General features: G+C 39.7%; 1 protein-coding gene across 1 annotated transcript; it reads right to left on the reverse strand.

The window, feature by feature from the left end:
- Positions 1-3,671: 3,671 nt before the first annotated feature.
- Positions 3,672-15,180, reverse strand: HMCES (5-hydroxymethylcytosine binding, ES cell specific). The gene is made up of 7 exons (XM_063291717.1): positions 14,765-15,180; positions 13,756-13,966; positions 9,940-10,083; positions 7,382-7,501; positions 5,776-5,945; positions 5,419-5,611; positions 3,672-4,534 (listed from the first exon to the last, which is right to left on the reverse strand). Exons 2-7 carry the CDS (start codon positions 13,936-13,938, stop codon positions 4,325-4,327), a joined length of 1,020 nt encoding a protein of 339 aa, XP_063147787.1. The 5' UTR covers positions 13,939-13,966; positions 14,765-15,180; the 3' UTR covers positions 3,672-4,324.
- Between the last annotated feature and the right edge of the window lie 416 nt (positions 15,181-15,596).

Consider the following 15,596-nt stretch of genomic DNA (forward strand, 5'->3'; position numbering starts at 1 on the left):
ACCCAAGCAGGTGGCAATTTGCCTTTTACAAAATTCTTGAGACAATGGTTTATCTTATAAGCCTCAGTCTTTTGCACTCTTTCTGAAAATTAAATATTGGCCACCATCTCTTCCTTGCAAAACCCCCAAAGTTTACCACGTTTTCAAACTCAGGGGTTAAAAGGGCTTTTTAAGGGGAGGGCAGTGGGGGCCCATCTAAAGTATTGATTGGTGGTTGAAATGATCAGGTGGGCTGTTTTCCATTCAAACCAGTAAAAATATATTAAATGTTCACATTATAATTGCAGTATTTAGGGTTTCCTTGCATGTTCCTGCTCAATGGGACAAGACACCCCAAAACAAACAGAAACCAGTTTCTGTTTTGTTTCTGTTTTGGGCCAGTCACACACTCTCAGCCCAACTCACCTCACAGGGTTGTTGTTGTGGGGCAAATAGGAGGAGGAAGGAGTATTTGGTCTGTTCGCCTTGAGTTATTTATAAAATAATAAAGGGATAGAAAATAAAACAAACAAAACCAGTTATGTTGACATAGGATGAAGGGAAACAAAGAAGATAGTGGAGAGATCACACAAGGACAAAACAACAGGGCTTATATACCTCCAATATCTGAGAAAGAAGTTAAGCTAAGGTCTTCAGGTTGAGCAAAGGTCCTGCTGAGTTTATGGTGCTGCCACCTAGAAGTCTGCTGCAATTTGGGATCAGGGAATGGATACAAAGGACTAGAAAGAAGACAAAGGGAGAATGGAAATGGCCATTTGCTGTTCCTTATTCAGTCCCTCAATCAGATAACCAGGCAAACCTTCCTTGGCTTTAAAAAGTCTATCTACAGTTGAAACAAAGCAGAAGGGGAGGGTTTGGGGGTTTGTTTTTTGGCCTGCCAAAAAGAGATTTAAAATGTAAATAGTCTCAGACTGAGATCTGGAGATTTTTCAGAGTTCTAGGATCTAGGGTAATGCTGCTAAGGAGAACAAAAGGAATTGTGTTTAAAGAGGCAGCTTTGAACATGGAGATGGAATCAGAGAAATCAAACATTACTAATCCTTTCCCATCAGAACTATAGGCTCTAAGAAAAGGCATAAGAATACTGTGCTGGTATCCTTCAGAACTACAGAACAGAGTGTTCATTTGCCCTTAATTAAACTAACCAGAAATCAAAAGGTCGTTATAATGTTAAAAAAACTGGGATCCTAGCTTGCTGCACTTTTTCCATGTTTGGATTATAAAACAGAAGTTGGTGTATGAATACTTGCTTATAAAGGGTGGTCAGTGGCATGCCTGTCATCCCTTGAGCAGTGTGACTTCAGATGTGGAAGCACTTCACATAGGGTGGTGACCCTGGCTCAAGTGAGAAAGTCCTGCTTCAGCCATTGCTGCCTATCCACAACCTGTCAAGATGTTCCACATAGCCATCTGCAACCTGCCCAGATGCCTCTTCCCTGCTTTGCCAGGAATTTCCCCAAGGACTGATCCAGAGGCTAGGGGTCACATATGCCACAGCCTCCATCATCCCTGCCCCATGGATTAGATACTGCAGGTGATTCATGGGATGAATGACTTCCTAGTAAAGATGGATCAGAAGATCCCCACCCACCCTGCAGATCAAGTTCTGACAGATCAGATGGCTAAGCCCAGTGCTTTAATCATATCTCAAAATGCATCTTCTCCCCCAGTCTCAGTCCCCATCAGGGAGAGTGATTGGTGGATGTTTTTTTCCATCAGTAGGAGATTCACTAATCACTGTCCCTTAATTTGCCCTGAAATGAGCTGTTAGCACAGCTGTACTTACTGGTCTCATTAGCACCTCCCATGTAGATAGAGCAAATTTATAGTGGCATATTTATGCTTTCTCAAACTTGAGGACAGCACGTTAAACTACTGTCTGGATACGTCCTACAGTTGCTTGTACATGTAATATCATCTGTGTTGACTCTATCCTGCTCACATGGATTGTTGGCAGGAGATCAGCCACTGCATTAGGTTACCAACATTTGGGTGGCTGGCCCTCTTAGAAGTTAAGTGATTAGATTTAGCCAAGCTAAGTTCAGGTGAGAATGGGCTCCTGATGGAGAGGCAGAGTCATAGGAAGGAATCAGAGCTGTCCCTGTGTTATATGGATTATGCCATACCGATGGATTGAGGTAAAGTCCACATTATTGATTTATTTTGTAACCTGTTTTCTTCTCAGGACACTAGGCTTAGAAAATATTGTGACATTTACTAATGAAGGTACTGAAGTACTTGTTCCTTTAGCTTTTTACCTGGAATATTAGCACAGCATTTTGTGATTTTCTGGCAAGGTGAAGAGATTCAGAACAAGATGTCTGAATTATTACTATTCCATCTTGGAGTACAGATCAATAGGGTGTCTTCTCCACTGAATCTATCTGGTATTTACTAAAGTAATCGTGTTTATTGTTCCCAAGATGCACTGGGCTAAGATGGGATGAGATACTGTATTAACAACAGGAGAAAAGCACCTTCCCTGTTAAATCAGGATATTGTTTCTGACAATGTAAACATGTCTTGGCTCTAATACTGTCTACAGCGATATGTGAGAGGTTTACGTGATATGTGGAACTGTTCAAAGCTCCAACTAGTTTGTACCAATACCAGTGGCAACCAAGTGTCCTAAACCAAGCATTCGTGCTCAACAGCAAACACCCATTTGTGACCCTCCTCTTATTTTACTACTGTATACATGTGCAACCTTATTTTACTACACACACACATACACTCTTAAGTAATCCATTTACACTGCATTCAATTCAATACTGTCCTGGAGTCATACATGTTGAGCAAGTAAGTAGTGGCCCTCATCTCACTACATACTCTGCCCATGGAAAAATCTACTCCTGAAAAGAATCCATATGAATAAAACAAATAGTTGTCAGCGCCTAAAATTGGAGTCCAAATCAAGGCGAACTTTCATCTCCAAAGAACAATTAAAATTGCCCAGTGTGCCTCCAACTTATTCTCATTCCCATCTTCCAATATCTTGATGGAAGAGATGCTACACACTACAGAAAAGTTTTGCAGGCCTGTCCTGTGCAGAAGCAATGGCAACAGAGCTCTCTTTGCTGCACCCACTGCCACAGGATTTCAGATGGGCCTTGATCCACTCAGTGTTTGATCTGATTCATTCTGAGAGTTCTTTTGCTTGTGCGCACTCAGCTCCCTTATAAATCAAACATGTATACCTTATAAAAATTATCAAAAGAAACTTATTTTCAGCCAACTGCTCCAGTTTTAACAGATATACAGTATATGAGCTTTTATCTACTTAGGGAAAAAAGATATGGAGCAGAAGCTTGCTGGATTGTTAGGCCTTTATATTGATACTGAGTGCTTTTGTAATTGAAGAAAAGCCTTTATGAAGTTTTGACAATTGAGATGTAAGTACAGATAGTCCTCACTCAGTGACCACAATTGGGACCAGTGATGCAGTCACTAAGTGCTAAGCAGAAAATCACAATTTTTGTCTTTGTCTCTGGACCTTATCAAGCTTTTGTTTAGATTTTTGCATTATTACCAAATGTCCAGTTATCCTTAATGCAGCCAACTAACACCATTACTACCTTATCTTCACTCCCCCCAAAAAACAAGACTAATGTTCTTTCTCTCCCCCTTCCCCTTTTCTTACCACCTGCTCAAGGTATCAGTTACAGTGGTGGTCTGATTGTCATTATAGCTTTTATGAACTAGTTGAACAATACCACCACAAGTTTGGAAAGTACAGTAAATCCAAAATAGTGAAACAAGATCCTTTTGGAAAAGCTTCCCAACCAATAGGAATTATATTAGGATATTGCTTGAAGATGACATTCCACATCTTTCAAAACAGAAAAAAAAGGACAACAATTCGAAATGGCTTGAGAATAAAGCAAAGAGTCATTCTCCCTGTGCAGCAGCAAATCTCCAGCATTAAGAGTGACCCACTTTTTCTATAAAAGATGAGCAATCCACAAAGTGAATTGAATGAATACTGTGACAGTAACCATGACAAACCAAATCTCTGCTTGCATCCTTGAAGAAGAAAAAAATTAACATTAAATCCTTCACTTCTTACATATTTTGGAACACTGTTGCCTTCTCGAGTTGGCAAGGTCAAGTCAATGCTGCACTAAATATCCATACCCGTATTTGTGACAGACAAAAGAAACTAAATGTTAAATGTCAAAGCCCATCTACTCAGCATCAGAAAGTAAGCATACATGAGGTCCTGCATTATAATCTAAATCAGGAAATTTAAATATTGCAATAACTCCATATGTAAGAACCGGTTAGGCTAAGAACGGGCTTGGTAATAAGCACTATGACCAAGATATCACTGTTTTTTTGGTTGCTTTGCAGAAGGTTCTCCATCTTTTTTGAGCCACTGGTGCATTAAGTCTATATTAGTTTTCTTGGACGATGGTGTCTGGATGAACTGGCTGGACCACTTTGGTAAATTGTCTTCATCCTTGTCATCTTTCTTGGGCTCTTTGTTTTTTAACCAGTTCAGCATTACTGTGCTGCTTGCACTAATCTTGGTATTCTGGAAGATACAGAATAAGAAAAATAAGATTTTTATCACTAGTCCATCCAAAACTGCAGACTAGTTCAGTAAATCTTGCTATTATAATCTAGTGGTTTCATGGAGCATTCCAGCTTGGTGAAATGGAATACTGTATGTTTTATTTAAAAAAAAATTCCCAAACCACTTCCCCCCTGGAAAACAAATTTATATCTGATGAGGACAATTATAGCTTATCAGGATCCCCACTCCCATTTATCCAGGAAGGTTTGATGAAGACCTTAAAACAATATTTTTTTGCATATGAACTGCTCAACAGAATACAGATGCAGAAGATGTACGTGTACTTCATCTTTGAATTTTATGCTTTCCCAGTCAATTAGTAACAACAATGTAAAAATTACTTTTATACAGAGATGCTTAGCCTAAGCAGGTGACAGCACCTTAGTCAATCTCAGAAGCTAAGCAGGGTGGATGGGAGACCGCCTTGGAATTCTGGGGTTGTAAAATAGATTGGGAAATTGATAATATATCCTAGAAGGTAAAGGTAAAGGTTTCCCTTGACATTAAGTCCAGTCGTGTCCGACTCTAGGGGGCGGTGCTCATCTCCGTTCCAAAGCCGAAGAGCCGGCGTTTGTCCGTAGACACTTCCGTGGTCATGTGGCCAGCATGACTACACGTAACGCCGTTACCTGCCCGCCAAAGCGGTACCTATTAATCTACTTACATTTGCATGTTTTCGAACTGCTAGGTTGGCAGGAGCTGGGACTAGCAACGGGAGCTCACCCCGTCACATGGATTCGAACCGCCAACCTTCCGATCGGCAAGCTCAGCAGCTCAGCGGTTTAAACTGCAGTGCCACCGCGTCCCTAGAAAAGGGACTAGAAAAGGAAATGCAAACTTACCTTCTTGAGGTCCAATTCAATGGGTAAAATGCATTCTAGTGAATTATTTCGGGAATTGTTCACTATTGTTGATACAGGGTGGAAGGCAATGTTTTCTGTGGACTGGATAAGCTGAAGTGCTTCTTCTGTGGGTACTTCTGCAAAGTCCAGCCATTTTCTAACTGCCTCATCCCCGTCCAGAATAGCTGGCATCCTAGGCAAGTAGAAAGACATAGATTTTAATGGTGGAAAGAAACATCCAAACTAGTCTGCAACCTGTAATAATAGAAAACATAAAAGGCCAAACATCAGTATGAACCAGATTCCAAAAATCAAATTCAGCAAAAGAGAGTGCCTCTCTAGTTATGTCTCTCTTGCCTGTGATGGATGGATTTTACACTTTCAGATGCATCTACTGTGATGATACTGTAACTGTACAATGCTCCTCTTCCATTCTGGGGCTCCCAGCAATCAAAAATCCCAGCCATGGTAAGCAGCTTCCTGCCTTTTGAATCTTCAACCTCATCTTCCATATCTGGTTTGGTGAACTGCAAATGAAAAGACAATACATTAAAAAAAAAACCCTTAGCAGTGTGGGATCTCCTCTTAAATAGACTAAACATCACCTCTTTGGACCTCTCACCTTCATCTAATCCTTAACTAGCACCATTATCTTGTTGCACTGAGCATCAAATTATTATTGAGTTTGTTACTATAATTATACCACAATAACTGAAATTCAATTCATAACTCAAGGTTTTGATACAGAGAACAAAGTGGTTCCACTGGCACTGAATGCATTTTACAAATTAAGCTTATGAACTGCCTAAGTGAAAAACTGTTTGCCAGTCTAGGCTCTGATAATTTCTTAGTTTGACTATTGCATAATAACATATGTGGGGTTGCCTTTGAAGACTGCTCAGAGACTGCATATAGTTCAAAACTAAGGTCTTCACTAATAATTTGCCAATTTTTAGTAGCTAAAATCAGGTGCTGGAAACTTATCCCCAGAGCTCATTTCAGAAGGCAGTTCAAGTATCTTTATTTGATAAGCTGTTTGTAGCTTAGCCTGGTTTCCTGGTTTGTTTGTTTATTTATCGTATTTTTATCATTGCCCATCTCCCCTACAAGGGGGGACCTTGGGCGGTTCACAATAAAAACAATTTAAAATTCAATGAATTTCAATAAATTTATTTAAATTTATTAAAATAAATTTATTTAAATTAAAAATTCAATAAATTTAAATAAATAATTTAAAATTCAATAAAAATAATAAATAATACCAGTAATCGATAAAATATATAAAATACAATCAAATCCAAGTAATGGCAGATCTAATTCAGCCATAAGCTGGTTTACCTTGCCATATGAAGCAAGGTTGGTAATTTTAGTTGTATTGCCACACTTCCTCAGGGAAGTTAGCTTTGTGTCTATGTTACTCTCTTTTAGGTGCTAGGCAAAGCCCTGTTTATCCTTCCAAATGTTTCTCACATTATGTACGTTTATCCATGCTATGATGTTTTATTCATTTTTTTAAACTGCCTTGGAAATGTCAAACTGAGCAGTGGATAAGCTCCAAGTTATTGCACAGTTTACCAATGATACATTTCGAATTGTTAAATCCCCAGGGACTCAAATAGGTGTTTCAGTAAGTATAATGTAGGTTTAGGAACACCACATTTCCCCAACTCAACAGTCCTTTAAGCAAGCAGGATCATATATGACCATTTATTTATTTATCTATCAAATTTTGCCACTGCCCATCTCCCCCAAAGGAGGGACCATCCTCAGCCTGAACTGCACAGCTGTGGGCAAAAAGGGGAAAATGTCAAAGCAGAGTCTCATCCATTTCATTCTGACCAATGTAATGTTTATAGTACAGTAATAGCAATAACCATTTATGGGGACAGATTTTTAAAAAGTATCAGTGAAAACATCAGCATTAAATATGAAGATTATACATTAGAGTATAGTATTGTTATACCATTTCCTGCTCAGTCTGGGCAAAGTAAAAGAAATAGGGCTGCTTTTGTCCATTATGTTGTTGCCATTCATAGTAGCCATCGGCCAGCACCACACAGCGTTTGCCTTTTAAGAGAGGCCCCTTTGGAAAAAGAGAAGAGCAGGATAAACAGCAATCAATTCAATGCTAACTTCAAATATATTTAAAACCATATATTTTATGGTTGGCACTGGCAGACTGTAATACTATCTCATTGGGGAGTCTATAAAATCATATTCAAAGCAAGAGTTCACTCTAAGTTTTAACTAGGACTGTGCAGCAATCAGTATTCAAAGGGGAAAAGGTGGTTCAGAGTGCACAGGGACACTCACACAGCATCTGTCAACAACTGCTGCATAGTTTCTATGTTTGCTTGACCACTGCCATTCAATCCCAGGAAAAGAAATATTTGATTTAAAGAGGTGCCAACCAGTGCTACCTGAGTGCACACTTGTGTTCCACCTCATCTCTCCTTCAAATCCAGATCGTTGGATTTCCAAAAATCCTAATTTTAATAATTATACTTATTTTGACAGCCATATAGGAATTCTTCAACATTCACTGTCGTGTGAAAATAAACACTACATAACTTAAAATACAGGAGTGATTTTTTTGGCTGAAATGAAGAACTGTATTTTTGTCCAGAAATAGCTAACATTTGCTAACAGTTGTGAATTTTCTGCAGCATGAACAATGGTGTTCTCCTTAATCATCAGACATATTTGTGGCTCATGAATCTTGAAGGCCATATTCGACCAAAATGCAAAGCCAGAGTTCTTTTTTCAGAACAAGGCTTCTTTTACAAAGAAGAGCAGCTAAATAAATCAGGAGGTTCCCAAGGTGGAAATGTTTATCCTGGGGCTCCTGGCTTATTTAATATGGCAGACTTCAAATCTGAATTATGAAGTCAGCTTCTGGGAGACCATGAGTTCTAGTCCTGCCTTAGGCACAAAGCCAGCTGGGTGACCTTGGGCCAGTCACTTTCTCTCAGCCCTAGGAAGGAGGCAATGGCAAGGCTTTTCAGAAGTGCAGGGACTTGTCTAGGCAGTCTCTGAGAATGGGACACGATTGAATGGATTAAAAAAAAAGTGTTCCTGATAGGCTTCTGCTCCTTAATGAGAATAGATGAGCATTTCATTCATCTTCCAGAATTACACTGATAAAACAGCAGTGCAAGTATGGCTTAAGAACCTTATTTGTTTGTAATAAATTGCAGCATTTCTTGTTTTCATATTCCCCTACTCCGATTTTATGGGGTCTGGGGAAAAGGAAGGAAAATATAGACTATTGCAATGGACTCTACATGGGGCTACCCTTGAAGAGTATTCGGAAGCTTCAGCTCGTCCAGAATGCGGCTGTGCGGACTGTTACCGGTGCTGTAAAATCACTGTTACATGAGCTGCATTGGGTACCAGTTTGCTTCCGGGTCCAATTCAAGGCGTTGGTTATCACCTTTAAAGCCCTACATGGCATGGGACCAGGGTACCTGAGGGACTGTCTCATCCCCATAACATCGACCCACCCCACCCGGTCAGGCAGGGAGGGCATGCTACGGACCCCATCAGCAAAGGAATTTCATCCAGTGGGGTCCAGGAGGCGAGCCTTCTCTGCAGTGGCGCCCGCCCTTTGGAATATCTTGCCCCCGGAGTTGAGACGGGTCTCCTCGCTCTTGGACTTCCGGAAGAAACTGAAGACCTGGTTCTGCCGCCTTGCTTGGGAGGGGGAGAGCGACAGCTCCACCTGGGGATGGCTGGCGCCACAGCACCCCTCAGTGATGGTGTTCCATCTCCACTTGGATTTTATATTCATTTTGTATTTATGTTTTAATGGTAAATTAAGTGGATACGTTTTTAGTGTCATTTTATTGTAAACCGCCCAGAGTCCCCCATTGGGGGAGATGGGCGGTGACATAAATTTAATTAAATAAAATAATTTTTTTAAAAAACTGGAGAAAATAGACCAAAAATAAGCAAAAGCAAGGTAGGTCTAAGCAGTTCCGTACAATATTGGTTAAGCTACAAGTCATCATAGAGCAAGCTTGAAGTTATCTGTTGCTGTACAGAAGAACAAAGAGAGTTAGCTTTCCAGAAGAATAGCTACTTCTTTAGTCATGTGTACATCACTTCCTGATTCTGTTTAATTGTCATGTAATAATCTGATCCTTCAAAAAGGGAGAGAGGATGATTGTAGAAAAAAGGAATTATATTCAGCTTTTATATTAGTTTTTATGGACTTATTTGCACTACTGTATTTCTAAAGGCCTGTCTTAAAGTTTTTTCTCTAATCTAGTCTACATAGAAACCAGGCTATCTTGAAGCTGTTCTGTCAAGCACAGCATGTGAAATGCTATCACCTACTGGGCTTTGTTCTCTTTCAGAAAAATTAAAATGCAGAGTTTGCAGCATCTTGATTTTGGTAGTATATTTGAGACAAAGTTCCAGTTTTCATGTTCAGCTCAAAAGTCATGAAGGCCATGGCCAGAGGGAGACAAATACAAAAAAATATATATTTTTTTCCAAACTGAAGACTATACAACTAACCTTATAGGAGAATTTCTCCATCATGGTATCACTCCGACAATTGGAAGTGTTGTACTGCATTTTAGATGGGTCAGCTTCCTTGAACCAAGCTGGAACTAGTCCCCAACGCATGGCTACAAGGATACGCTCAGAAGAACTGGCATCCTTTCATAAACCAGAATAAGAATAAAAAGAAATATTGTGAAGAAGCATGCATAGATACATAGAATTAAGATTACTCTGCAATCAAAGACTATTCAGAAACTGCGTGCGTATCCGTTATATTCACATAACTGTATCCCATACTGATATGCTTTAAACAGCAAAAATCTTAATCAGCTGCTTAAAAGGGAAAATCAGAAAAAAATACTTTTTAGGAAAGAGGCCACATGCACAGATTCAGCTAAGGTTGTGTACCAACCTTTTGACCCTGGAGGAACCCTTGAAATATTTTCCAGGCCCTGGGGAACCCCTGCACATTCAGGCTCAAATATAGGCCAGAAGTTACAAAATTATATTTGTTTCACTTGTAGGCCTGTATGTATGCCTTAACAGTGTTCTTAACCTAAAAATAAAGAATGAAACTTCTCTCTTTAATGTGAAGTTGCCTGAAATTGAAATAATTTTTAAAATAAATCATGATCTCCCAGGGAACCTCTAGTGACCTCTCGTGGAACCCTAGGGTGCCACAGAACCCTGGTTGAGAAACCCTGTGCACACCACTTGCTTGGATATGCAAATCTCCAATTCTCCCCAATTAAGAATGTATGCTTCTGTGTATTTATATACTGTAGGTAGTTTGAGCAGAATGGATATTCAAAGTTTCTGAAAACTAGCTCTTTGCTATCATCCAGTAATCTGGATTTCTACAGACCAGATATGGTAGCCCTATTTTTTCTGGAAAAAAACAAGAGTCAACTTGTCAGCTCAGTTACTGGAAGAATGGGTGGAGAAATCTATAATTGAAAGGAGGCAGTCAAGTTGTTGGTATTATTAGAAAAGTTCAATTATTTTTATACAGGTGTTTCAGAGATATATTAGAGTGCACAGTGATTCCATATATTCCAAAAAACACAAGTCTCCTTCAAGCTGAGTTGCAATCCTGGTGATTTCACAGGCATGTCTATATGGCAGCAGTATGGAAGTGGGCTGATATTGCCTTCTGGAATTTTTCAGTTTCCAAGTTTAACAAACAGTCATGGAATTTCCAAGCTGTCTCTTATCCAAGTACTAATCAGGCTCGACCTGCTTGGTTTGAGCCCAGACAGGGCCAATGCAAAGGAGAAGAATCGTGAAGTAAATAGAATGTTATATATATATCTTCTACTACTTATATGAGTCATTTCTTGCAATTTTCTCAGTTAAAACAATTGAAACAGACCAACGGGTTTCGTTTCTTCTTTTTGTTGGTTAATCAAATTCACTTTCAGCACTACTCTGTGCGTGACTTCTAAATTGCTTTAAATTCAGTTTTTAAAAAGCCCAACATTCTTGTTTGTCTGAAATCTTACAATATACATATAGGTTTAAATATTAAAAAATGTGTGAGAATTTTATTTCTAATTCCATATTCATTATGTCCTGTGGATCAGTTTTAGTGCTTTTACCATTAAGGACTGCAGTATTCCAGTTGTTTAAAATCACCAATACAATATTTAGTCCCCTCAAGCATGCCCATTCCCCTTTTGTCTTGTCCTCTGCTTTCTAAGCCTGTGTATGTATCTCTTTTTCTCCAAGGATAAAATATTTTTTACTGTCTTTGCCTGTGAAGCATAGCATAACAGAGAAACTGCCAGTGCAGCAGCAGGAGTGGCAGGGGCCAGAATGGGCAAACAGGTACATCTGCCATTTTGTCCACTGGTAAAATTCCTCTACAGGAAGAGAAAATTATATGGCTGTGTGGCAATATTTATTAACTGGATTTATTTTTCTCTCTTTGTGACTTTACAAACTGCTAAAACCTCTGTAGTCTGCTATCCTGAGCATTTAGGCAGAAAAATGAAAGAGGAAATAGTCTGAAAAAGCGTTATGCTCATATGAGGTTTCAAGTCTGTGTGTGTGCAGTGATCTGATACTCAATTATTTTAAAATGCCAAACTTCTTTGTTTTGAACTACAAATAAAACCATGTCACAGTTGAGTACAGTATTATCTTTTAAAGTCTGAGCAGTTAGCATTATAAAATGGACAATATCAGTATCTCCCCTCAAATATCTGTGTGTCTGTGAGTGTTTATCTAACAGCTAATACAACCACATGTATATTTGTAAACCATGGGGAATCCCAAAATATTATGAATTTATTTAAATAAACTTGCAGCATTTAGTTAGAAATGTGGTACTAGAAAAAAGATATTTATACCAAAAATTCCCTTACAGATTACTAGTAATTACTCCTAATGGGAGAGGCCACTACTCCTTAGTTTCAAGGAACACTTTTTATCTGACCCTCTCAAATAGCAATTCAATAACAAGCTATACTAAAAAATGCGGAAACTACTTGTTTGGTGCAAGACATAATTTTATGCATCCAAGGTCTACTAGAGATATTAAGGCTAATACGGCATTGGAGAAGAACAACCTGAGATGCTGTACTTTCAGGGAGTTTTTATATCTGTCCATGCAGATGTTGGCTGGTTATTTCTACAGAATGATGCTGCAATTAATGACTTTTTGAAATGTATACTTTTAGGCAACTTTCATAATTATAATTTTTTAAACTATGGTTTATTTAACAAGACATAATAGGTTGGTCATAGAATCAGAAGACCCCATTTAAGTAATCGGAAACACCCCCTGCAAGTTTTACTGACAGTTGGCTATCTAACCTCTGCTTGAATTCATCCAGGGATGTGGGTTTTCAGAAAAATCTGAACTGGAAAAATTTCCTATGTAAACAAGTATGATTCCAGTTGTCATATTCATCTCGGTATCTACAATCAACACAAACATTTGAGCTCATTGACTAATATGAGGGAGGGAGAATCAGGAAATCCTTTCTTCTCATTTTCTTTAATAATCTGAAAAGAAACTTTGTAGAACTTTAAAACTGCCAAATAGGCCTCACATCAAAACTTTTCTGGAGAATTTTTAGGCCCAGATCTTCAAATACTTGCAATGACGGGGAGCCCAGCATTCCAATAAGTAGTTAAACTGCTCTTATGCTTTTATTAGGATTTCCCTCCAACGTTCATTTTATGTCACCAAATCCATTATTCTTTGTAGATTCACATGTTTGTCAAAAAGAATGCACATTGTGGGTTAGCATAATCCTACATTATATTCTGTTGCAGCAAGACCACCTTATTTTAGCACAAGGGAAGATAATCTATGGTTCTCCAATTAGGTAGATTTCAATGCCCATCATCCTTGATAATTGGTGATCTTTACTGGGGCTGATTAGTGTTGGGAGTCCAGCAACATTTTGAAGGATAAACATTCTCTATCTTAGCAATATAGGAGGAAAATAAAAGGTACTTTGGAACTTATTCCCATCATGCCTTTTTCTCACAGCTTCAGAGAAGGTAACATTGGCATTAATATCCTAAATAAAGCATGGCTAAAATGTGTAAAAATGCCCAATTTGATATGTGATATAGTTCTTTTTGGAGAAGATCACAGATGTAGCATTAATTATAACTTGGCTTCCATAACAACAGAATGTTAATGTTCTACAGAATGCCACAGAGCAGGCAAAACACACTTGTGATTTTTCTTTACAAAAAATTGGCTTTAGTCAGGATGATCCATGAATGTAAAAATGTCATCGAATAGAAAGTGAGTGCAGTGAACAATTACTTTAGAAGTTATGTCACATAGGTTTAATTGAAGGAATTCACCTTCTCAAAGTGTTGCCGGGAGAGAAGCACAGGAGTGTTAGACTGTGGGCTCTTATTGAAGGAAGGGCTGTATTTGTCAGCATTTTTCCATTCAGGATACGTTCTTTCCCCTTGATTATTGCGGTAACCACAGGCACGGCGGAGACGATCCGCTCCCAGAGTAACAGCTGTCCGTCCACACATTCTTCCACAGTGCACCCAAAACAGTGGCCTACAAAATAGTGTTTTAGGGACATATGCATCTGGAAATCGATTCACTTCTACGTTTCTAACTATTATTGTTAATCAAACTTGTACTGTACACCACCCGACTCTCAATGACTCTAGGCAGCTCACAACAATAAAAAAAGTTACAATAAAATCAGTTAAGACAGAAAAAATAAAGCTAAAAGATGGCAAGCGCAATCAAGTAGTGTCTCACTCTCCCTCGCAGAAGCTCTAAGTGAAAAACTTTCTACTTCACACTGCAATTCTGAAGTGTTGCTGCTCACCACACTTTTCATGAATTTGGTACATCATGGTTAGAAAACTCCACAGTGATAAATAAGTGAATAATAAAGTTAAAAAGTAAAAATAGTATGATATTATCTCAATACAAATAGATCAAATAACACCCTCCAGATGTGTCAGGCCTTAAACTTTCTCTGTTAGTCTGCATCCTGAAAAAGTTGACTCTCTGAAAAGGCCAATTCTGGTAGAGATCCCTGCTCCCTAACTTCGGCAGGGAAGACCAATGCAAACCCACTCATTCAGCTTCTCTGGGGATCCCTGATGCCCCTTTGTTCCACCGTTAAAACTCTTACCACTTACAACTCCCCTCTGTTCAAAAAAAGAGGAGCCTCATGCAGACAAAAAACCATTATTAGGCACCAGAAACTTTGGAAGAGATGCTCCTTCAGCTTCTCCTTCCTTCTCCCTCTCCTCTGCCTTCCTGGTTCAGGCACCAGAAAGAATGTAAGTCGTACCTGTAAGAAAGCTAGCGAGAAAAGGGACGCGGTCGTTTTCTTACCGGAGACACCGGGGGTTGAAAGGAAGGGATTTGGGGTTAACCAGGACCAGCTACACAAAAGGCTTCCCTGGTACGTCAGAAACCATTTCCGCAGCCCCGCCACTGTCGCCCCTTTCAGCCTCCCGGGTTCGGCCGCGACGAGGACAAAAAGGGAGTCTCCTTTGATGGGGAAACGCGCGCCCCCAGGCCTGGGTTTTCCCGCCTTCCACCGCTCCTCTCCCTGCGTCTCTGGCAGTCGACCCGGCCTGGAGGTTCCTGTTGTAGTTCAGCTTCTTTTTCAAAACGCCGCCTCGGAAGTCCGCCGCTCCGCTTCGCAGCCAAGCCCAACGGGGGCTAGCAGCCAATTCCCCCCGCGCCTTTGAAGCGCGGAAATGCCTCCGTCCGCCCCCTCGCGAAGACGCGCACTCTCCCTCTGTGCTCGCACTGCTTCCAGGTCTTAATCCCGGAAACTTTTTTTTATGTCAAAGCGAACCTGAAGTCTGCTTCCATCTTGCCGGCTCGGGAAGCAGAACTTAATTCCCAGACTTAAGTGCCCAGAAATCAGGATTTGAATATCAGGGGGGGGGATTATTTTTCAAAAGTCGAGAAGAGGATTCTTCTAGGATTACATATAGACGTAAATCTACTAATAAACATCCATAAGTCACTACTTCGTAGAGGCTTTACAGAAGTAACCTAACTCCGTGTGTAACGTTTGCAAAGCACTGGATGGCCACTAGGTACCTATGGACAAACAAACATTTCTACCTCTCTGCTGCCAACCAATGGTTATCTACATGTCTACAACCCAAGTATGGTAGCTCTAGGTCAAGGTTTCTCAACCAGGGTTCCA

The sequence above is a fragment of the Candoia aspera genome, chromosome 2, assembly GCF_035149785.1.
Source record: "Candoia aspera isolate rCanAsp1 chromosome 2, rCanAsp1.hap2, whole genome shotgun sequence".
Lineage (NCBI taxonomy): Eukaryota > Metazoa > Chordata > Lepidosauria > Squamata > Boidae > Candoia > Candoia aspera.

Excerpts from the sequence above, each read along its gene's own strand:
- HMCES (XM_063291717.1), bottom strand. The coding sequence starts at position 13,938 with ATGTGTGGACGGACAGCTGTTACTCTGGGAGCGGATCGTCTCCGCCGT. Across the intron at positions 7,502-9,939 it reads TGGAGAAATTCTCCTATAAG|GGGCCTCTCTTAAAAGGCAA; the intron begins GTTAGTTGTATA and ends CTTTTTCCAAAG. Across the intron at positions 4,535-5,418 it reads TTGAATTGGACCTCAAGAAG|AATACCAAGATTAGTGCAAG; the intron begins GTAAGTTTGCAT and ends TGTATCTTCCAG.